Below are 22,727 nucleotides of genomic sequence, written 5' to 3' on the forward strand. Positions count from 1 at the left end.
GAAAGACCTGGGCTCCGGGAGCAAGCGTCTGTCTCTTTAAATGCCAGGGGCTGCGCTCCCGCCCGGGGAGCCTGGAGCCGGATCTACAATCCCGTCCCTCCCGCTCCGGCGCTTGTTGCTCGCCGGGTCCGAGCCGGAGCTGCCGCCGCCGGGCAGCCCGGCTGCTTCCTTCTCCGCCTTCTCTCGCGTCCCACCTCCCCCGAGAGCAGGCTGAGGGGGAACCGCAGCCCCAGCAGGAGGGAGGGGGTGCGGTGTAAACAGGCATTGCCCCCCACCTTCATATCTCGGGGCGCNTTCCCCGAGGATGGAGGCTTGGGGGGCGTCTCCGGGGCTAAGTTAGGGCCCTGGGGTGAAAGGACGTTGAAGAAAAGGGGGCTTGGAGTAAAGTTTCTCTTCTTTACCCCCTCCTGCCGGGGCTCGGCAGGTAGGGCGCCGGCGGAAGCCGTTGGAGCCGCTGATGCAATGGGCTTTTGCCCGGGCGAGGTGAGGTGCTGGGGGCGGGCTAGAGGTAGAGTTGCCCGGCCTCCCGTGACCGCGACCCTGGAGGTGGAGAAACGGGGGAAGCCTCGCCGCACCCGAGCCTCCCCGTAAGATGGCCCCAGCGGCTCTGCCCCCAGCCGTTCTTCCTTCTCGTAAGAAATCGTCCTTGTCACCGAGGGGCTCCTACACATGGCTTCCTTGCTCTCCTCTTCCAACAGGTGCTCTCAGACCCCGTCCGGGGACCCGTGCCAATGACCCTGGTGGTGGTTTCGCTTTCACCCCTCTCGGCTGTGTGAACGTGTATCCGCTGCGTGATGGGCAACCAGGTGGAGAAACTGACCCACCTAAGTTATAAGGAAGTTCCCACGGCCGACCCGACCGGCGTGGACCGGGACGACGGGCCTCGCATCGGGGTCTCCTACATTTTCTCCAACGACGACGAGGACGTGGAGCCGCAGCCCCCGCCCCAGGGGCCGGAGGGCGGCGGCGGCGGNTTCCGTGTTCTACCGCGACGAGTGCATCTACCAGAAGAGCTTCTCGCCGGGCTCCGCGGCGCTGAGCACCTACACGCCCGAGAACTTGCTCAACAAGTGCAGGCCCGGCGACCTGGTGGAGTTCGTGTCGCAGGCGCAGTACCCGCACTGGGCCGTGTACGTGGGCAACTTCCAGGTGGTGCACTTGCACAGGCTGGAGGTGAGCAACAGCTTCCTGACCGACGCGAGCCAGGGCCGGCGCGGCCGCGTGGTGAACGACCTGTACCGCTACAAGCCGCTGAGCCCCGGCGCCGTGGTGCGCAACGCGCTGGCACACGTGGGCGCCAAGGAGCGCGAGCTGAGCTGGCGCAACTCGGAGAGCTTCGCCGCCTGGTGCCGCTACGGCAAGCGCGAGTTCAAGATCGGCGGCGAGCTGCGCATCGGCAAGCAGCCCTACCGGCTGCAGATCCAGCTCTCGGCGCAGCGCAGCCACACGCTCGAGTTCCAGAGCCTGGAGGACCTGATCATGGAGAAACGGCGCAACGATCAGATCGGGCGCGCGGCGGTGCTGCAGGAGCTCGCCATGCACCTGCACCCGGCCGAGCCGGAGGAGGGCGACAGCGACGCGGCTCGGACTACGCCGCCTCCCGGGCGCCCCCCTGCGCCGGGCCCGGAGGACCAGGCCCGAGAGGCGGCGGTGCACTGAGGGGCGNCCCGCTCCCCCCTCCAGCACCCTTGGGGCGCCATCTGGGCTCCTGGGCCCCTTGGAAAAAGGAGAGTTGGCGAATTGCGCAGCCAGCTGTGGCTTGAGCTTTTATCTTGGACGGAGGAGGAAGAGGGAGCAGGTAGGAGCACTTTGGCCAGAGGCACTTCCTGCCTCCCTGCTGGATCTTTCTTTCTGCGGTGGGCCAAATGGTGGACTTGCCCTTGCCCGACACTTAATCCTTGCTGGACCTGGGTCCAAAATCCACCCTTCTTACACACTCGGAGGTGGAGGAAAGTTCCGAGCACTAGTGGCCGCCATGGCCTCCTTTCCGCTCCCTCCCTCCCCCTGAAGGCCTGGAGGGTGCCCAGTACTGCGGCACCCCGACAGCCCGGAGCCAGTTCCAGAGCCACAGATCAGCTACCGCCACGCCCCGGGAGGAGGGGGGAGGCTGGGGATTCCTGGGGTGTAAGGCCAGAGACCAGGCCCAGGTCTGCAAGCAGCAGACCACAACAGGGCAGCCCCCCTGTGAAGTGTAATAAATAGTTGGATAAACTTGGGCTACAAAACAAAGACTTTGCTACCTCCCCCCACCCCTGCCCGCAAGTAATTCAGCATCTGGCACTGGTTTCTAGCAGCGTCTCTTGCTCCCTCCTGCTCCAGCCACCGCTTCCCAGGTTCCAAGTAAATCATTGTCAGGGGCCAGCTAGGGGAAGGATTCAATTATGGTTCTCTTTTGCCGCCTTTGTTTTGCTATTGTGGGCACTTGCAGCCGCCTTGTTATCAAAGGAGGGAATAGCCCTTTTGTGTCTCTGATCTAATTAAACCTGCTTGGCTGTGTTGGTCTGCAGGTCACACAGGGCCTCAGCTGGTGCCGCCCCATAAAGTATCCACTACACAAACAGCCAAATGGGGTTGTCCTGGTAGGAATTGGTTAATCTCCCACCCGTTGCCCTAACCTCCTTCCTGAACAGTGAGGGTAACCTTTTTTAAAATGTAAGGCTTTGGGGGGTGGGCCTGCTGCTTTTCCTTTTTCTCTCTTTTTTTTTTTGTTTTGTTTGCCTACTCACTGCCCCATCCCCCTCACTTTCACTTTTATTCTGCCCCTGGTAAAATCTTAGGCTTGAAGTCTGTTCACTGATAAGGTATTTATTTTGCTAGCCACACCTGATGCAGTGTAATTCAAGATGCAACGTCTTGTTCTAATGCAGTAGTATCTTTCATCCTTGGAGAACACCCCTTCAGAGAGCGCTTTTGCAATTAAGAGGGGTGACATGCTATCACAAAGGCCACCTTGTGTAGTCCGCACCGAATCTGGTGACAGCCCTAAGGCACAGGTTGGTGGTGGTGAGTTCTGTCAGCCACAGGCTGGGCCTACACTGTTTGGATCTGCTGGTGATCCTGTTTGCTTTACCGCGGGACTTTTAGAAAATTTTTACAACCCATCTCTTGTATTCCTGTGAACTCTGATGGTGCATGCCCTTGACTTCACAGTACTTCTCTGCTGCAGATTGGCATTGCTAATGCTATCTCAAAAGTTGAGTGAAGTTTTTCTTTCTCTCGGTAGTCCCTATCGGTAGTCCCTATAGAGGACAAGTCCTTTTGTGAGTGAATTCTTAGCTGTGGGATTAGAATTCTGTGTGAACGTCCTGTAGCGAACCTTGGGGCCTTCGCCCCAGGGACTTTACAAGACCGGAAAGATGTCCTGGTATACTTTTTTCAAACTTGGAAGTTGAGGCCATAATTTTTAAAAGCCTAGACCATCGTAGCACCTCAGTATGAAATACTTTAATTTCAGGGCTTTAGCTGTGTTCCCTATTCTCACAAGGACCACCAAACAGGGCCTGTCACTTTGCTAAAAGATGAACCACACTCAGCCCTAGTCTGGAACTTTGGAGATGCCAGTCCCCATCCGAAATGTAGATCTCGTTTTCCACGTTGAGTAATGTCACAGCTTCATGTCTATATTGTCTTGTTCGTGGAGAAGCTGAGCAAGGTAAGAGACCTTTAGGAGAGCCTAACGTACCTAACAGATTTGGATTTTCCTTTATGCTTAACACAGTAGTCTAAAGACAAGTGTGCGAGTAAGCAGAAGGAGAGGAACAAAAGGGCACTGCCTAGCAGTTTGGGGCTGGTTAGCCAGCCAGCTCTTCCCCTCCCCCATCTCTGTGTCCCTCGCTGGCCCTCAGTTGGAAAGTGAATGTCATTGGTTACACGGAGGTACAGCAGTGACTGACCGTTGTTACAAAGGAACTGCATTTTTGTTGTTTTAAGTTTTTATTTATTTATTTTGAGAGAGGGAGCTCACAAGCCAGCAGGAGCATGAGCGGGGAGGGGGAGAGAGGAGAAGAGAGGGAGAGAGAATCCCAGGTGGCTCTGTGCGCTCACAGCGCAGACACAGGGCTTGAACCCTCAAAGCTGTGAGATTGTGACCTGAGCCGAAACCAAGAGCCACCCAGGCGCCCCAGAGGAACTGCTTTTTGTGAGAAGTCCCAACTTGAAGGAAGAACTCGTGACATCCACACCCGAGCTATCATTCTGCCTCTAGAGAAGAGGTTTTTGTGAAAATGAGCTAGACAAGAAAATCCATCTACCCCAGGTACCGCTTCCCCGTGTAACGCACGTGGCTTTACTGGCTACCAGGGAAGTGAAGTGTGTAAGGCAAAGAATGATTTGCTTGGAAGTTTTGTTAGGGTTCTAACACTTGAAAGCAACGACCAACCAATGAAGGCTCCAAGAAAGGGGGAATCCATCAGCTCTGCTCTTTCCTCAAGGTGGCAGTGTTGTGGATAAGTGAGTTTTTCATGTCCAGGCTATGGTTACATCTGGCACTTTAAAAAAAAAAAAAAAAAAGATCTATTTAATAATTTCTGTTTCTCCCTCATAATATGACTTTAGAACTATTTTGTGCTGTGAAGTATGTATGTTCTCTGAAAGAAATATTGATTCTGACCTTCTCGAGACGCTGTGGCAGCGATAAGCAGGGCCGCGGACTAGAGTGAATACTGAAAAGTAATGAAACAAATTCTATTTTCTTATTTGAGCAAATATTTTATTGAGACTGCTTATGTATGTCAGAGGAGCCCACAACTTCAGCTACACAACTTTTTTTGTATTGAAAGAACTCTTACTTTTTGTAGCTTTTCTTCCACATGTGATTTAAAATGACTTTATAGCACTAAAATGCCTAGCAGAAGACTTTCCACCAGACCTTTAAGAAAATGTTTAGTTTTTATGAAAAAATAACAACTTCTGTGGTTAACACTTCCGATGTCTTTGGTGCTTCTGGCCCTAAAAGCACCACTAGACAACACGACAACCACATGGAAACATATTTTTGGAAGCAGAACTTTAATTTTATATGACATATGCTATGGAGAGTGAAGAAAATTTAATGCTACTTGTTTTCTATTTTTTTTTTTCTTAAAATGGAATTCACTGTGTCGAAGACTCTTGATATTACGTGATTGTCTAACCTTTTTTTTTTTTTATAAATTAGAATAAAATCTATTGTGATCACGGTCATTGAATGGTTTTGTTTGGAAAGTTACATTTTATTTTATTTTTTTTCAAATCGTGGTAACTATGAACTTGACCAGTTTATTCAAGTTTTCACTATGTTTTCTTCTTAGCTATAATTCCTGTGACCCACGGGGGTTCCATTGACTAACACGGTAAATTCTATGTGTATTTTATTTCCTGGTGAATTGTGTAAACTGTTTTTTTGTTGAAGATTGTACGTTAAATCAATGTTATGTTCTCATACCACTTCTTGAGAAGGAGGTTCTGATTTGAAATTGTATCATTTCCTTCAAAATGAAGGGCAGTGTTTAGTTAAATAAAAGATTGATGACATCTTTTGAACTACTTCCTCTTCACTATCTTATTAAAACAAAATCTGTCAAATCCTTTTGAAAAGCGCTATAAGGGTTTCCAATAAACCATCCATTAGCGTTAACTGAATTTCTATTTTTTTCCACTTGTATACCTTTTCCTGCCATATGTGGTCCAAAATCAAGCTGCAGTTTTTCTGAGATTATTAGTGTGTTTCATCACTACGTTGCTCAGTAAACATTTTGATGAATTCATTTAGTGACAGCCCTCCCTATATTTGCTGTGTGAGAATTAATCACCCATTGCTTCTAGGTTATCAGTGTTCATGAAAAATATCTCATAAACATAAATTTTCCGTGCACATTGATTTTTCAGAACCAATGTGAACATTGCTGATCACCACGCGCTTCTATTGGAGTCTATGCTGGGGCGTTTTGGTTATTGAGGTCCATTGCATCTTTGGTTTCGGAGTCTCAGACAAAGGGCACGTGCTCATTGGGTAACTGAACTACAGAAAATGGGCAAATGTGACCATATGGCACTGTTGGCATAATAAGGATGCAGGTGCCAGCACTTGGTAGATAGAGGAGCAGATGTGGCATCTGGGACTGGTGTGTGGGAGGTCGGCAGCACCTGACTCAGATGCTGCCACAGACCTGAGAGATTTAAAAGCCTGGGCTTTGTCAAAAGGCTCCTATGAGAAATGCGAATAGGAAAAAAAGGTGAATGCTGAGGGGAATGGGAAGCTGAGCAGCAGGGAGCCATTTATCCCTAGAGTGGGAGTCCTTAATTCATCATGGTTCTCACTGCACAAGGAAGTAAAAGGAGGGAGGAGACCCTAATACAGAATGTGCATTTATACTTAGTCGTTCTTGGTGTAGGCTGCTGTTCCCATTTCCTCTATGTGGACAGAGCTTGCTTAATGTAGGGAAATGACATGTTTGGAAGCATTTAAAAGGACCTCCACAATGAACAGGCCCAGAATATGTGCAGAAGGGCTTTTATTTCCTTTTACTGAATTAACTGGGAAAACTGCTTATTGAACAAACGTAGCAGTTTTATCTGCAAAGTAGATGCAAGAATGATTAGTGTATATTTGCAATCACAAGATGCTACTAGCTATTTATGAAGGGCTAGAGGATGTTGAGCTCTAGTCTAGGTACTAGAACATCGGTTACAAACAAAACACCTTGAGAGATAGTCCCTGCCCTGGAGTTTGTTTCTCAGGGCAAATCAATTTCACACCTATGTACAGGACACGGTCTAATAAAAGATGGCCCTATAAAGTGGTGATGGCTGATAGGTCTTCAAATGAAGCAGATGGACATAGGTTTAATGGAAGTACCCCCTTTGGAGAAGTCAGACCAAAATTACACCTATGATGGCAAAAAGGAGGTAACTAATGAAATATTCACGAAGTACTTAACTGGGACGCTCCTAAATTCCCAGTGCCTAACCTACAAAGATAAACCAGACCCATAGTTCCTGTTCTCAATGTAACTTACATTCTGACAGGTAAGGCAGGTAACTACTTGCCAAAAAGGAATTCACAGTAAGGAATTTAATTTCAGCAGACGGGAATGTACAGGGTATACGAAAGAGGATCTCTCCATCAATGAGTCCGTGGAGGCTTACACGAGGAAGCGTTTATGCTGAATTCTGGAAGAGGTGGAGGAGAAAGCCAGGGGGCTTCAGAGTGTGCACAGGTTACATTAATTCAGGGGGGGAGTCAGGGGAGTGAAATGAAAGAATACTCGGTGCTCTCAGAATGGCTTTGCTTCATACTCCAGTAGGACCAAGCAGAGAGAGGAGTTTGAGTGAGTGAATGAATTTGAGGATTGAGATTGCTAGAGTAGAGAGCCTTCCTATCATCCAAAGGTAGTGGAATGGCTCTGGTTTGAATAGGGTCAGGCAGCTAGTGGTTTTAGGATGGAATGAAAAGTGGGAACAACTGAGTGACACTGTCTTTCCCTCTCCCAGAATTCAGTTGCCAGCAGGTGATGAAGTAGAGTATAAATTTGGGTCTTTGCCTGATGCTATAGTAAGTCTTTGATGCCTTGTTTGTCAAGTGTGGCCATAAATGACTCAAAAGATGAGCTCTGCTGGGGCACCTGGGTGGCTCAGTTGGTTAAGCATCTGACTTCGACTCGGGTCATGATCTCACAGTTCGTGGGTTCGAGCCCTGCATTGGGCTCTGTGCTGACAGCCAGCTCAGAGCCTGGAGCCTCTTCAGATTCTGTGTCTCCCTCTCTCTCTGGCCCTCCCTTGCTCATGCTCTCTGTCTCTCTCTCAGAAATAAATTTTTTAAAAAACATTAAAAATTAAAAAAAAAAGATGAGCTCTGCTACTTTTGGGGGGAAACGTGTACAATATAATTAACTCCCAAGATTTGGTTATCTTTATAGGTGCCTTTTTTTTTAAAACCTCATAACTGAGGATTCTCAGTGGTTGGGCTGAACTGGAGGTACCTAGACACAAAGAACTGAATAGTGTCAAACTACCTGGTTTTGCTACTCTGGGCTCTGCTTATTGTTAATCTTGGGGGCACCTGGGTGGCTCAGTCGGTTAAGCATCTGACTTCGGCTCAGGTCATGATCTCGCAGTTTGTGAGTACGAGCCCCGTGTCGGGCTCTGTGCTGACAGCTCAGAGCCTGGAGCTTGCTTCAGATTCTGTGTCTACCTGTCTCTCCGACCCTCCCCTGCTCACACACTATCTCTCTCACTCTCTCTTAAAAATAAACGTTTAAATGTTTTTTTTTATAAAAGCTGATAATCTTAAACTTCTTGGGAGAAGTTAAATACTTGGTTGGAAGCCTTAATTTATCTTCTATACAGTGTGGAGTATGGCAGTAGTCGATTGAACTCTCTGAATTTCAGTTACTCTTATAAAATAAGTATATAATGTGCATAATAATATAATTGGACTACAATAATAGTGCCTACTTTAAATGGCTGTTGTGAGCACAAAATGAAACATGCACATAAAGCCCAGATCAATACCTACTATGATCGACTAGAGAAAATCTAGGATATTGTTATGTGTTGAAAAGCCTTATTCAAAATGAAGTTACTGTCTGGGAGAGAGATCTTCCCTTTAGTTCTGGAGAATTTCTCAGCTAGATACAAGAAATTGGTAAGATAAAGAGATAACCAATTGATACTTTAGTTGTTTTGCTACTGCTATGGCATTTGAAATGTTTCTTGAGCTTTGATTTTTAGTAGATGAACTGTTTTGTTTATACATTTTAATACGTTCACTCATTAAATTCAACAAATATTTCCAAAGAATTTTAAGGTATTAGGTGTTGGAGAGCTGAGGGGGAATTGGAAGTGACAGTGTGATGATAATATTAACACTGATGAAGTCACCTTGCCCACAGTGTCCAGGTTGAATCATCACAACAGCCTCCTTTCTGGACAGATGCTCGTATCTTCATTTTACAGTGGAGGAAACAGGTTTAGAGAAGTGAAGCGATTTGTTCATGGTCACCAAGCTCGTAAGTGGCGGCTTCCGGCCTGGATCAGGTGTGCTGGTCTCCAAAGCCCCAGGCTAGGACTCCTCCACCAGAAGGCCATTCAGCCACTCCCCCCTTTAAGCTGCCGCTCCCTTCTCCTTACCCAAGGAGAATACATAGAACCTGATTCTGCCCCAGCATTTGGCACGTGGCATTATCTGAGTAGCAGGTAGATTTTAACTCCTGTTGCAGCAACTCTGAAGGCAGTGTGACCCTGGAGGCCAGAAAAGCCAGGAAGAGGAGAAGCAGCTGTCACAAGAGAGATCTTGCATCCTCATAATCAGTAACAGTCAGCAGCCCTGGGTGAATGCTGACCATCCCCTGATTACCTCCACCCGCCCGGTGGCAGAGCATTGTGACAGTCCTACTCAAACTGCCCCTCACTGTATTTCCATGACTTCCTTTCCCCCTTCAGGCCAAGGTCAGGTCACACAGGCCTACTTCATATCATGGCTCCAGCCGCTGACCTGCTGTGTGGTCAGTGGGCAAGTGAATAACTTCTTTTAGCCGCTTTGACTGACCTAAATGTGCATGTGTGTGTATATGTGTGTATGTGTGTGTGTGTGTGTGTGTATCTGAAACTAAACTTTACCACACAATTCCTAACTACACTGTGATACCATGGAGCAAGACGATGCAGAATCATGGCCCCCCCCAAAGCTGTCTGCACCCTAATGTTTTCTGACGAGTCACAATCCTGAAATTGAAGATTCACTCATAAGGGGAGGAAATATCCAGAGCCTCATAGTTTCACCTCTTTACAGATCACTTTGGACAAACATTTCATTTTAATGCCTGTCACGTCCTTAGCCTTCCGTTCCAAAATGCACGTGTTCACCACATGTTTGGAGCTTCCACAGCCCTGGGCTAGGCATGATAGGGAGATGTGAATTGTGTTCTGAGGCATATAATGCTTCAATAATCGTGTTGGAAGAATCAGATTAAAGAGTCAGAAGACACTTGAAAGTAATAAGGATAAAATGAGACATTCAACTGTGAGGTGTAGTTAGGGACCAGAGGACAATGGAGCCACCTCATACTCCCCCTAGCAAGGACAACACTTACTTAACGTGTTGATAACGTTATGCATTGCTAAAGTGCGTTTCACAGGTTATTGAATTAAATCTCTGCACCCTCTCTTTAAGATACAATTACCATTCTCCTTGAATAAGTGTAGAAATTGAACTTTTGAGAAAAGGTCATAAAATGTTCACTGAGCACATACTGTACTCCAGACCCCATGGTTGGAACCTTATAAATGGTATTTCATTTAATCTCCAGCGTAACCTAGGAAGTTGCCATCTTATTTTAATATGAAGTCGTGATTTGCCCAAGACGGCTGACCTGTGAAATGGACCAAACAAGATTCAGCCCACAGTTATCGGACTCCCACGGCAACGCTCTTCCTGCTAAGTGGCCGGTGCTTGCATCAGTTACACTCACTCTCATTTGCGAGCATGTCCAGATCACACAGTCACAAAAGTTTGTCTTCAGGTTTCCTCAGTGCTGCTGAAGGTTGACAAGGTGGAACATTCCACCTACATCTTCTTCAGTGGCCACTGGTACCCTGAAAACTGAGTCAATGAAGGCAAGACTGAACAATCCAACTGAGAGATGACCAAATGCTGAGGGAAGATGAAGCCCTATGTGCAAAGGGCTGTGATTTTTATTTTTTATTTGAACTTATTATTGGGACAGAGTTTCAAAGTTGCTTGAATAAACATAGGGCAAAAGAAACTCTATCTACCCTTGCTTGACACAGATTCATCTTTTGTCAACATTTTATTCCATTTGCATAATGGGGGTGGGGTACGTGTTTTTATTTTTTATTTTTGTAAATATTTTATTTCTGAGAGAGAGAGAGAGACAGCATGAGCAGGGGAGGGTGAGANGGCGCCCCAAGGGGTACATGTTTTTAATGTCATTCTTGCCCAAGAACTCCATGTGTCTAGCACCTCATTTGAAGTGTCCAGCAGCCCATCTCTCTTACTCATCCTTTCCGAGCCAAGTTTTTTTTTTAATGGATTATTGTCAACTTGGTTTCCACGTAACACCCAGTGCTCATCCCCACAAGTGCCCTTCTCCATGCCCATCACCCCCCTTCCCCTCCCCCCACCTCTTCAGCCCTCCGTTTGTTCTCAGCATTCAAGAGTCTCTCATGGTTTGCCTCCCTCCCTCTCCCCCACTATTTTTNAGCCAAGTTTTCAACTTCCATTTGCCACTATTGCCCGGGATTCCCCACTCTCTTCCATTGCAGGTGTGAGGCTGGCTCTGACACGGGTCTGCGTGAATTTGGAAAACTGGCCTACCACTTACTAGCCATTGTAACTTTCAGAGAGGCAGTTTCCTCATCGAAAGAATGGGCCTGAGGTGGCACCTTCCAGAGTGTTTGTGAAGATTATGTGGAATCATGTAAGAGAAAAGAAGTTTTGCCACAGTACCAAGCAGAGTAAATTCCCCTATAAATGCAAACTCGCATTGCAAAGGACCCCTATTTCATCCTGTAGCCATTCAAACAGCCGAGTAGGTGTTAAAATCTTAAAACACTTCCATAGCAGTTGATAAATATCTGCTTCCCCAAAACCCGCCTCTGCCCCCCCTAGAGCACCCCCACCTTCCTGGCCACCTTGCCGCTGCCCGGGGACCCCTGCAATATCCCCACAGACTAACAGGTACATGCCTGCCTGCAGAGTTGGGGCCTCCAGCACTCAGCTGCAGTTCTATGCATACCACTTTGATTGGTTGATGACTGCTGAAAAATGTTAATATCACTGAGGAATATTAGCTTAAGTACCTATAAATACTATCACCCCCATTTATAAATGATGGAAGAAGTTGAGGGAAGGAGGGAGTAACTTTGCCCAATGTCACACAACTGATAATGACTTCAACCTGAGACTAATTTCCAAAACCTTGTCTAGTCCCCACAGACTAGAGTCCCAGTCTCCAGGCTGGGTTCAGCACCTGTGACCTTGGGCAAGGGACTTCATCTCCTAGAGGGGCAACAGAGTGAGAATGAGCCTCTGGCTTCCCCACCTCTCCAGGCATGGAAAAAGGGCTGATCTAGGGAAATTCCCTCGTCTTTTCGCTCATGGCAAATAATCAAGTTCAGTGGTCAGTTTTAGGCTAGAGATCAAACTCAACTTGTTAATTATTCACAGAGTTGGTAATTCTGCTCTTCTCTTGAAACTGTTGAACCAGTTGGAAGAAGCCAGAACTACAAAACTGGTAAAACTAACTTTTTAAAAATAACTCGTTACGGCAGAACAGAGGAATATTTTTAGAGATGGAAAAGGAGACAATGAAAGCAGAGACAATGAGAGGAGCATGTCCTTGGGAGCCAGAGAGACTCTTATTAGCTGTGTGCTGTTGGGCCAGTTATATAATAATTAATCTGTATTTCATCACTGGGAAAATAAGAATAAGTCCCTTGAAGACTTATTTAGAGTCTGATACAATGGATGCGCAGCTCTGAGCTCAATGCCTAGCCCCAAGAATGAGTCAAAATATTTACTAACTTGGATTACAGACACCTAAAGAAGCCAGACATGGTGAGTCAGCATCCCAGAGGTTCTCAGGGGGCCCCCAGCAGGCAAGGAGTTAATGCTTCCCTACTGGATCATGGGGGGCAGTAGGGGGGAAGGAGGCCATGTACCAACTAGAACAGAAGTCTTTTAGCTGCTGTACTCATGTGTCCTGACTGAAGAACAGCCCTGGCTGGCAGTAAAAGAAAGTACTCACCTACCATTCAGTCTACTTTCATTATGTGAGAAAGAGGGAAGGGGGAAAGCCAATGACTTGGGGCTGGTTTTTCCCAATGGTACCCAAGGGGTAAAGGGAATGTTGAAGCTCTTCTCTCTCTCACTTCCCACTCTCACTCCTCAGAAACAATAGCTAATAGTAGATTCTTATATCTTTTCCCAAAAATTAATCAATTGGCCTTCTTCCTTCCTTCCATACCAAATGGAATGATAATATAATAATGGATAATATTTATTATATGCTTGCTATGTGCCTGGGAAGATTTTTAAGCATCTTGTCTGGACTATATGCCATGTAATCCTTATGACAACTCTGTGAAATAGGTCCTGCTTTCATTTTCATATTTTAGACAGGAAAACAGGCCTACAGGGGTTAAATCACTCACCTAAAGTCACACAACACATAGGGACAGGAAGAGAGCCCAGGAAGTTAACATAAATCTCTCTTATTCTGTTTTGTGCCTGAATAGTATCTCTTTATGGGAATGAACCATAGTTTATGTAGCTTATTGGTGGATATCGAAGTTGTCCAAATCTGTTCTAACAATCACAGTGAGATCAAACAACTTTGTCTATGTATCTTTCATGTTCAAACTCTTATTTGATGTCTTCTTTGTGCCAGGTACTCGGGGACACTATATGTATTTGTCATTTAGTGCCCACAACTACTCCATGAGGTTAGGAATTCTCCCCTTTGCAGGTACGGATATTGAGACTCCAAACAGTTAAGTAATGTCCCCAAAGCCGCAGAGTTCATGAAGGGCAGAAAGCGGAATTGAACTCAGGCTCTGAGTCCAGGGCCAGTCACACCACTGTTGCTATGGAATATATATGGCTGTGTATGAAAAGGCCCATGAGGAATTCACATGTCTACAAGAATCTTCTTTTAATACCATTATCCTTTTATACTTTTTCACATTATAATTTCACTGAGACTCCATTTTCATGGAGTTAATAAAATCTACTGCTATGGACTGAATTGTGCTTCCCCAAAATTCATATGTTGAGGCCCTAACACCCCAGATGTGATGGTATCTGAAGGTTGGGCCTTTAAGAGGTAATTGGGTTTATGGGGTGCTTGGGTGGCTCAGTCCATTAAGCATCTGACTTTTGATTTCTGCTCAGGTCATGGTCTCACAGTTCATGGGTTCAAGCCTCTGTGCCGACAGCATGGAGCCTGCTTGGGATTCTCTGTCTCTCCTTCTCTCTCTGCCCCTCACCACTTGTGCTTCCTCTCTCTCTCTCTCAAAATAAACATTAAAAAAAGAGGTAATTACGTTTAGATGAGGTCATTAGGGTAAAGCTCTCATGATGGAATTAGTGTCCTTATAAGATGAGACAGCAGAGAGGGCCAGCTTCCTCTCTCCACCACGTTAGCATACAACTAGAAGAGGGCCATTAGGAAGCCGGGAAGAGAGTCCTTCCCAGGGCCTGACCACATTGGCACCCTGATCTGGGACTCCTAGCTTTCATAACTGCAAGCAAGAAGTTTCTGTTGTTTAAGATACCCAGTCTGCGGTATTTTGCCCAGACTAATTTCCTAACTTATGAAATTGTTTGAAAATTAACACAAACAACTAAGGAGCTATCAGATGCCTGGCATTGTTCTGAGAGCTTCACATGCACATTCGTTTCCTAGGGCTTCCATAACAAAATACCACAGACTTGGTGGCTTATACAACAGAAACTGAGTGGATTAAAACAATAGAAATTTATTATTTCACAGTTTTGAAGGCTAGAAGGTCCAAGGTCAAGATGTTGATGGGACCCAACTCCCCTTAAAAGTCTCTGAGAGATGTTTTTCCTTCAGCCTTTCCCTAGTTTCCAGTAGCTACAGGCATTCCTTGGTTTGCGGTAACATAACTCCAATTTCCGTCTCTGTTGTGACATGGCATGCTTCCCCATGTGTCTGTGTCATCACTTAGTTACCATTTTATAAGGGCACTGGTCATATTGGAGGGAGGGCCTACCTTACTCAGGTCTTACCTCATCTTAACTAATTCATCTATAATGCCTCTATTTCCAAATCAAGTCTCATTCTGAAATAGTGAGGGTTAGGACTTCAGCATATCTTTTGTGGAGAGAATGATTCAACCTATCATAATACTTATTTTCTCATTCAGTCTCCATAACAACCCAACGAAGCAGATATTAATATTATTCTCATCTTACAGATGAGGACATTGAGGCTCGGAGAGGTCACGCAACTCGTCCAAGGTCACATAGCGATTAAGCAAGTGCATGCTCTATGGCTTCTTGGCTAGTAGAGCTTGGGGGCAGAATAGACACTCAAGAAAATCCGTGGGTTTGTTTTATTTTGAAAGGCCTCCCAAATAGCAAGAAGCTTTAGGTTAATATCCCTTGTGAACATAAATGCAAAACTCCTTAACAAAATATAAGCAAATCAAATGTAGGCCTATATAAAAAAGGATAATACATCATGACCAAGCAGAACTGAATATATCTATGATAACTGATTTAAGTCTTTGCCTAGTGAGTCCAGTGTCTGGTCTTTGTCAGGAACAGTTTCTGTAAACTATTTTTTACCTTTGTATGGGCCATACTTCCCTATTTCATTTCATGCCTTGTATTTTTTGCTATTGTTATTGAAAACTGGACATTTTAAATAATATGGTGTACCAGTTCTGAAAGTCAGATTCTCTCTCTTCTCTGAGCTTTGTTATTGTTGCCTCTGTTTGCTGATTTAGTGACTTTCTTGGACTATTTCCGTAACATCTGTAATCTATGTCATGTGTCACTTACTGAAGTTTCTATTCATTTAGCCTAGTGGTTAACTAATGACTGGACAAGAGGTTTCCGTAAAACTACCCAAACTAATAATCTTCCAGCCTTATTAAGGGTGTGTGTATGTGTGTGTGTGTGTAGTTATGTTTTCAGTGCTCTGACAGGCAGTTTACAACTCTAGTTTGTACTCAACTCCATGTTCACACAGAGACTCAAGATAATCAGAGGTGAGAGAGTGGGACATTCTCAAGGCTTTCCTGGGCGTACCCACAGTCCTGAATATGCACATGGGCTTCTAGACTCCCAGGAATATGCTGGAGCTTTTCAAAGATGCCTATGGATATCTCATTACCCAGTTTTGCTTTTCTTTTCAATACTTTTGGTTTGCCACTTGTTAGCTCCAACTGTTAACACATCCTCAGGCAGCTGTGATATTAAACAATTGCCACCGATTATATTTGACAAATACTCTGTGGGTGGGGCTCTTCATAAAGAGCAAGCTCAGATTAGATCAAATAAAGGCATTCTTGAAAGCAGAGATTTTCCATGAACCCCCAAACAGATCACACAGTGACAATTTCTAGGAATGGGACTTCCCAGAAGCTCCAAAGCCATTTTGCTTTCTTCAGTAGCTGCTAAGCTGCTATTTTTCACAGCTGCTGTAGCTGTGAGGCTATTGGCTTTCGGTGCTACTGAAGTTCTGGGGAGAGGGTGATGGCTTTAAGTCCAGCGAAAATGCCACAATGCTCACTGTACTTGGTGAGATTCAGCCATTTTTCTTGAATAAATGCTGCTTGGGTTGCAGCAAGCCACTGGTGATTTTTCAGTTATGAAACAGTTAATTTGGACAGTTTTCACAATTGTTCTCACTGTTGTTATGGAGAAGTGGGTTTCTGAGGTCCTCAGTCAACCATTTCAGAACAACCAACTATATATCCACTTTCTATAGTTATGTAACAAATGAGCACAAACTTAGAGGCTCAACCATCACCATTGTGTCATAGCTTTGAGGTCAGAAGTCCTGGCACAGAATAACTGGATTTTCTGCTCAAGGTCTTACAAGGCCGAAATCAACATGTTGGTTGGACTAAGTTCTCCTTCTGAGCCTGGGCTCTTCTTTCATCCTCATTCAGGTTGTTGGTAGATTTCAGGGTTTTGGTTGTAGGACTGAGGTCCCTGTTTCTTTGCTGGCTGACAGCCCATCTCATCTCCTCAAGGCCCCCCCGAGGTCCTAACATGGCCTGGAAACTTACTTTCTTTGAAGCCAGGAGGAAAAGCCTCTCTTCAGTCTGTTAAGATACAGACTTCAACTACATAGTCTAACCATGGGAGTGACTAGCCTATATCATGTTCACAGGACATACTCACACTCAGGGAGGAGGGATGATATGAGGTACATATACCAGGGGACGGGATTCTTGGCGGTCTGTCTTAGAATTTTGCCCTACCATAGTCTTAATTATAGGGTTCTTATATGTTTTATATAAATTATACATATAAATTAACCTAATGTAATCGTCACAACAGCTCTTTGAGATAGGCAAAGAAGGTGTTCCAAAGGGGCACCTGGGTGGCTCAGTCAGTTAAGCATCCAACCTCTACTCAGGTCATGATCTCACAGTTCATGGGTTTGAGCCCCATGTCGGGCTCTGTGCTGACAGCTCAGAGCCTGGAGCCTGCTTCAGATTCTGTGTCTCCCTCTCTCTGACCCTCCCATGCTCACACACACTCTCTCTCTCTTCTTCTCTCTCTCTCTCTCTCTCTCATAAATAAACATTACAAAAATTTAAAAAAGTAAAAGAAGGTGTTCCAAAACTCGTTTCAGAGATGAGAACTAAAAGGCTCAGAGAAGCAATATGACTTTCTCAGGAGCACATAACATAATGAGAGGCAGATTAAATCTTCTGATTCCAGTAGAACACCCTCTGTCTTTCGGCGCACCTGTCCATCATGTTCAAGCTCAGTCCTTTCTAAATTTTGTTTGTTACATGGCAGTAAGGATGTTAGTACCTGAGGCCTCTTAAAGGAACTTCATGGCACAGTCTCCCCTGGGCTCCCCCATCTCCTGCATGTGTATCCGGGGAGAATAGCTGAGCATGGAAAATAGTATTAACCAGGAGTTTTGACAGAATGGAGTTTTCAGGGGTGAACTGCAATTTAAATAGCTGAAAAATTCCATTTACTTCCAGCAATGTATTCTGAATGCTCCCTCTGGCCCAGCTCAAAAGGAGCAGTCATCTCCCGCAGAAAGTAATGGAATTTTTATTTTTGTCTTAGAAGTGCCTTGAAATCAGCAATCTCAAGGCTGGCAATGGGGCCTTCCATGAAGGCCTCATTAGAAGGAATAGCAGAAGGTTCTGAAGGTAGTCAGCCATGGACTAAACTCATTCTCTCTTCACGTCAGTTGAATGGTTTTGCAAGTGGTAGAGGAAATTAACTATTTAAGACCGTCCTTCCCAGCTCCCTATATTTGATCTCCTTATTCAGCGCGTCCAACCCTGTAAACGGTAGCAGGTTTTCTTTAGTCCCAATTCAAACCTTTTAATGATTCCTTGTCCTTCTATTGTAACACAAATGGCCGCTTGAGGCCTCAATCCTTCAAATGTTTGAGGACAATGGAGAGGGGATGTTGACTCCCTTTCCAGATTCCCTTTTCTTGGTCCACATACAAATTCCCCTACTGCTGTGGGAAGGTAGCTCTCCCATCTTTCCACACTGCCGCAAAGTGGCAATGACTAAGCAGGTGTATTTCACGCCCCAGAGCTCCCTGTTTGAGCAGGTGAAGGCTGGATCCTGTCGAGACCAGAGACCGCATCCTTGCTTAGAATTCTCCTCTGCCCATCTGCTTCCTGCATTTCCTCTCTTGAGAAGACCTTCTGCAGGCATTGAATCTGTGCAGGTTTTGGGGAGCCTGGTTCAGGCTCAGTCGGTTGAGCGTCCTACTTCCCCTCAGGTCATGATCTCATGGTTGGTGAATGTGAGCCCCACATCGAGCTCTCTGTTGTCACCTTGGACCCCACTTCTGGATCCTCTGTACCTCCCTGTCTCTGCCCCTCCCCTGCTTGTGCTCTCTCTTTCTCTCAAAATAAATAAACATTTAAAAAAAAGAAAGAAAGTGCAGGTGTTGATGCCGGACAGATACACATATGTGCACCTCGGTAGGGGCAGCCCTTCCACCTCATAGTGTTGCTGGAAAGACAAACAGAACGATGCGTTAAATGAGTTACTACAAATCAGGGCTTCAAAAATCAGTTTTTATCATGAAGGTCTTTGTGTGACAGGATGCATGCTATTTTAGTCTGGGTCCAGGCCAATTTCTGTTTCAAAGCTGAGGCTCACAGAAGATCCTTTTTCTTACACATGAAAACAAAAGCTCACCAGCTCCAAGCGAAACAAAAATGAACTTTGATGTTGTTCCTCACCACACTGAGTTCCATTTGGAAAGGAAGGGGATGGATTGCCAGAACCGCAGGAGAACACAGGGTGCAATTGTCCAGGAATGGTGAGGTGGGCGTGGGCAGGAAGATGCTGTAGGCATCGTCCTGGAAGTCTGCTAAACCCAAAGAGCTGGGGCAGCCATATTGAAACACATTAGGGGTGGCCAGCGTCGAAGGTGATATATATCTTCATTGATTAATTCTGGGGAGCGAGAGCTCTGTGGTTGTCTGCTTTATATTCTCTGTCATTTTTATGTGATTTTGAAATATTTAAACATAAAATGTAAAATTGGGGTGCTGGGTGGCTGCGTCATTTGAGCATCTGACTTTGGCTCAGGTCATGATCTCACAGTTTGTGAGTTCGATCCCCACATCAAGCTCTATACTGATAGGTCAGAGCCTGGAGCCCACTTCGAATTCTGTGTCTCCCTCCCTCTGCCCCTCCCCCACTTATGCTCATTCTCTCTCAAAAATAAATAAACATTTAAATTAATTAATTAATATAAATATTAATATATAAATAAATAAAATGTAAAATAAGAGTAAAGATAACAACGGATCTAAATGAGAATGATTAAACCCACATTGTGAAATGAACTAGGAATGGGATAATTTACAGTACGCTAAACTCAAATTAATACTTACCCATCATATGTTTGTCTAAGTGAATGTGTATACACATATACATTTGTCTCTGTGTATTTTTCACATAACACGTATAACCACACATGATTTTAACTGAATCTTCTTACCTGGCATTTGCTCCAGGTTAGTAAATGAGCAAATGCTTGGATCCTGTGTCCTCTTTACAGATTCCTGCTTCTCTCAGATTCCAGGACAGCCCTGTGCCCTCCCCCCACCCCCGTCCCCTTGTTCTCTAACAGGTTCAAGAAAAGCTGTTAACTTGTAGTTTGTCCAGCTTTTTTGTTGTTATCCTAATGGTGAGAGCGATGTCCTTTCCGGTTCTCTACGTCTCTGGGCTGACACCAGAAGTCTTTGCATTAAAATTGTGAATCTAAAAATGTGTCCTGGTTTAGAAAGCATTCCTCATTGGGCTAAAACCATTGTTGTGGTTTAATTTCCTTTCTTCCATCACGAGTGACATTGAACATCTGTTCTGCTCCTCATCAGTCATTCACAGCCGCTCCCAGCCCCAGAGCCAGTGTGGTCCCAGATCTGCTCTCTGGAGTCCTTGGGGGTGGCAGACAGGGAGTCTGGAGGTGCTAGACAGGGAGAAAGATGTGGTAGGGGGGTTTGGGGAGGTGTGAGAGCTCAGCTAGGTGGTTCCTAATTCCATTTGTCAGCTCTTTCCTTAGGGTTTATTTATCTCTGGGACTCAAATTTCCTTGCAACATTCCCCCTTATTTATTCCCTTTATTCTTTTTTTCTTTTATTTATTCCTTCATTCTTTTATTCCTATGCTCCCCAGAGTAATTTATTTAAAAAAATTTTTTTTAATGTTTTATTTATTTCTGAAAGAGAGACAGAGGGAGACAGTGTGAGTTGTGGGGGGGCGAGGGTGGCAGAGAGAGGGAGATATAGACTCTGAAGCAGGCTCCAGGCTCTGAGCTAGCCATCAGCAGAGAGCCCGACGTGGGGCTCAAACCCAGGAACGGTGTGATCATGACCTGAGCCGAAGTCGGATGCTTAACCGACTGAGCCACCCAGGTGCCCCTTAATGAGTACTTCGTTCTCAATCATCCTACCAACAGAGACTCCAGCCAGAAGACAAGAGCTTCAAAGCCTGACTCTGGCCCTCTTTTGGAGGAAGCAGCATCTCAGGCAAAGTGAAGGAGGTGGTTTCAGTCTTGTTCCTGGGAGAAGACGTGGCCTTCAGGTTAGTCACATTTAAGCAGAGTTTAATCGAGTCTACTGATATCATGTGTGGGTGTAAGGAATCCTGAGAGAAGACGCAGAACTGGGGCTGATAAGAACAAGGCTCCTTTGGGGCGCCTGGGTGGCTTAGTCGGTTAAGCGTCCGACTTTCGCTTGGGTCATGATCTCGCGGTTTGTGGGTTCGAGCCCCGCGTGGGGCTCTGTGCTGACTGCCAGCTCAGAGCCTGGAGCCTGTTTCAGTCTGTGACTCCCTCTCTCTGACCCTCCCCTGCTCACGCTGTCTCTCTCTCTCTCTCTCTCTCCTAGAAATAAATAAAAACATTTTAAAAAAATTAAAAAAAAATGAACAAGCCTCCTTTATCATCCCCAGGTCCAAGGAAAAGAGGGACAGAGTGGCATAGCGAACAGAAACAGAGAGGGCCTGATCAGTATGGAGGAAGCTGCCTGACATGAGCGAGACCTAAAGAGGAAGGAGGTGGCCGGCTGCAGGTGTGACTCAGAATCAACACCCCACCTCCCACTCCTCCCTCTTCTGCTGGCATTTATAATTGGCCAAAGCCTATGGGAAGCCACATGGCAAGGGGACCCATTGGCGGATTCCTCCAGGTGGCCTTCTGGGGCACAGAGAAGAATGCAGACTGGATCAGGGCCAGTCACTTGCACACACCCAGTACAAAGGCCCTGGGGACCACCTCTCACTGAGTGTTCATACGGCAATCTTGGACCTTTTGAATTAAATGGCAAAGTACTGTATAATGATAATTATTTTGCTCTGATAATTCAGCCACTACTTTGAGTCACCCTGTAAGGGATTTATTATTATTAACTCCCCAGAAACCAAGGCAGGGAATGATTAATTATTGCTCTAAGTCGCATAGCTAGAAAGACTGATGAGAAAAAGTTTGTAAGACTCCAGAGTCCTTGCTTATAACCACCACACTCTACAAACTTATTCTACCCTCTCCTTGGGTACTTCCTCAGAGCCAGACTCTGACCTAGTTCCTTGCCTTCCTTTCCTCTCCAAAAATTGTCTGAGTTACTGGTCACAGGATTAAGAAATTGGGTCCAGGCATTAACAGGCAAGACAAGACCAGGGTAAGGGCCTGCAATTGAGCAGCTCGTGGTGGACAGACAGAGTCACGGAACAGTGACAAGGAACGAGCAGAAAGGGACATAGAGACTAGATGTAGACTTTTACCTGTAGCCTGGAAGTCAGCCCCGGAGGAAAAGAGATAAGGAATGTGAGGTTTGCACAGGTCCTTAAGATACGGGTGAAAGAAGAGAGTGACACATTGCTTTAATCCAACCAAAGCAGCCACTATTTGTATAGTGCTGTAGTGGTTAAGGCAAATTCCTAAATATTTCAGTAGACAGTTTATTTTACTAGACCGTGGGCTTCCTGAGGATGGTGGTTTCTCATTTGGGTATCCCTACAGCCTAGCAAGATGTCTGACACTTAGTAGCCACTATCTGCAAATCCATCTGTTAAATCAGTCTTTGGAAATATAACAAATACTGGAACCCTGAGGGTTTTGGTAGCCAGTAACATCAGGAACATAATTCTGATGCTATTGATTTTTGAGTGAAGTGAGAGTCCTTGGGGAGGCCATCTAGCCTTTGGGAGCCTTAGTGTGCTCACGTATGAAATGACAACTAAAAATTCCTACATTTGCAGGATTTCTGGAAGGTTGTACACACACTCACACACACACACACACGCAACACCATTTTTGCATCTAGCAAGGTAACCATGATGATATGACAATGACCAAGGTAATGAGGAATCAACTTCCCTTGGGGAAACATTTTGCTACCTTCGTTATTTGAACGAATTTGCTTCCAGAAAGTCCCAGCTAAACAGCAAACAGGTCTTAAGCTTCCCACTTGAGTGAAAAGCAGACGAAAAAAGCTGTGCAGGTAGCAAGGTGACTTCGGTTATTAAA

The 22,727-nt window shown here is 45.6% G+C and overlaps 1 protein-coding gene and 1 long non-coding RNA gene across 2 annotated transcripts in view; both read left to right on the forward strand.

Annotated features, from left to right (window-relative positions):
• LRATD2 (LRAT domain containing 2) overlaps positions 1-1,664 on the forward strand; it is a 37,542-nt gene extending 35,878 nt beyond the window's left edge. The window contains 2 exon segments of the mRNA XM_077764166.1: positions 699-973; positions 975-1,664. Coding sequence (XP_077620292.1) covers positions 795-973; positions 975-1,659 — 864 coding nt within the window. The 5' untranslated portion in view covers positions 699-794 and the 3' untranslated portion in view covers positions 1,660-1,664.
• Positions 1,665-1,672: 8 nt separating this feature from the next.
• On the forward strand, positions 1,673-21,520 carry LOC144231652 (uncharacterized). Its single transcript, XR_013335133.1, has 3 exons — positions 1,673-1,798; positions 20,661-20,785; positions 21,155-21,520. It is a non-coding gene; the product is annotated as an uncharacterized LOC144231652 (long non-coding RNA).
• Positions 21,521-22,727: the final 1,207 nt, after the last annotated feature.

This window comes from Crocuta crocuta, unplaced genomic scaffold (genome assembly GCF_008692635.1).
Source record: "Crocuta crocuta isolate KB4526 unplaced genomic scaffold, BGI_CrCroc_1.0 scaffold260, whole genome shotgun sequence".
In the NCBI taxonomy this organism is placed as follows: Eukaryota; Metazoa; Chordata; class Mammalia; order Carnivora; family Hyaenidae; genus Crocuta; species Crocuta crocuta.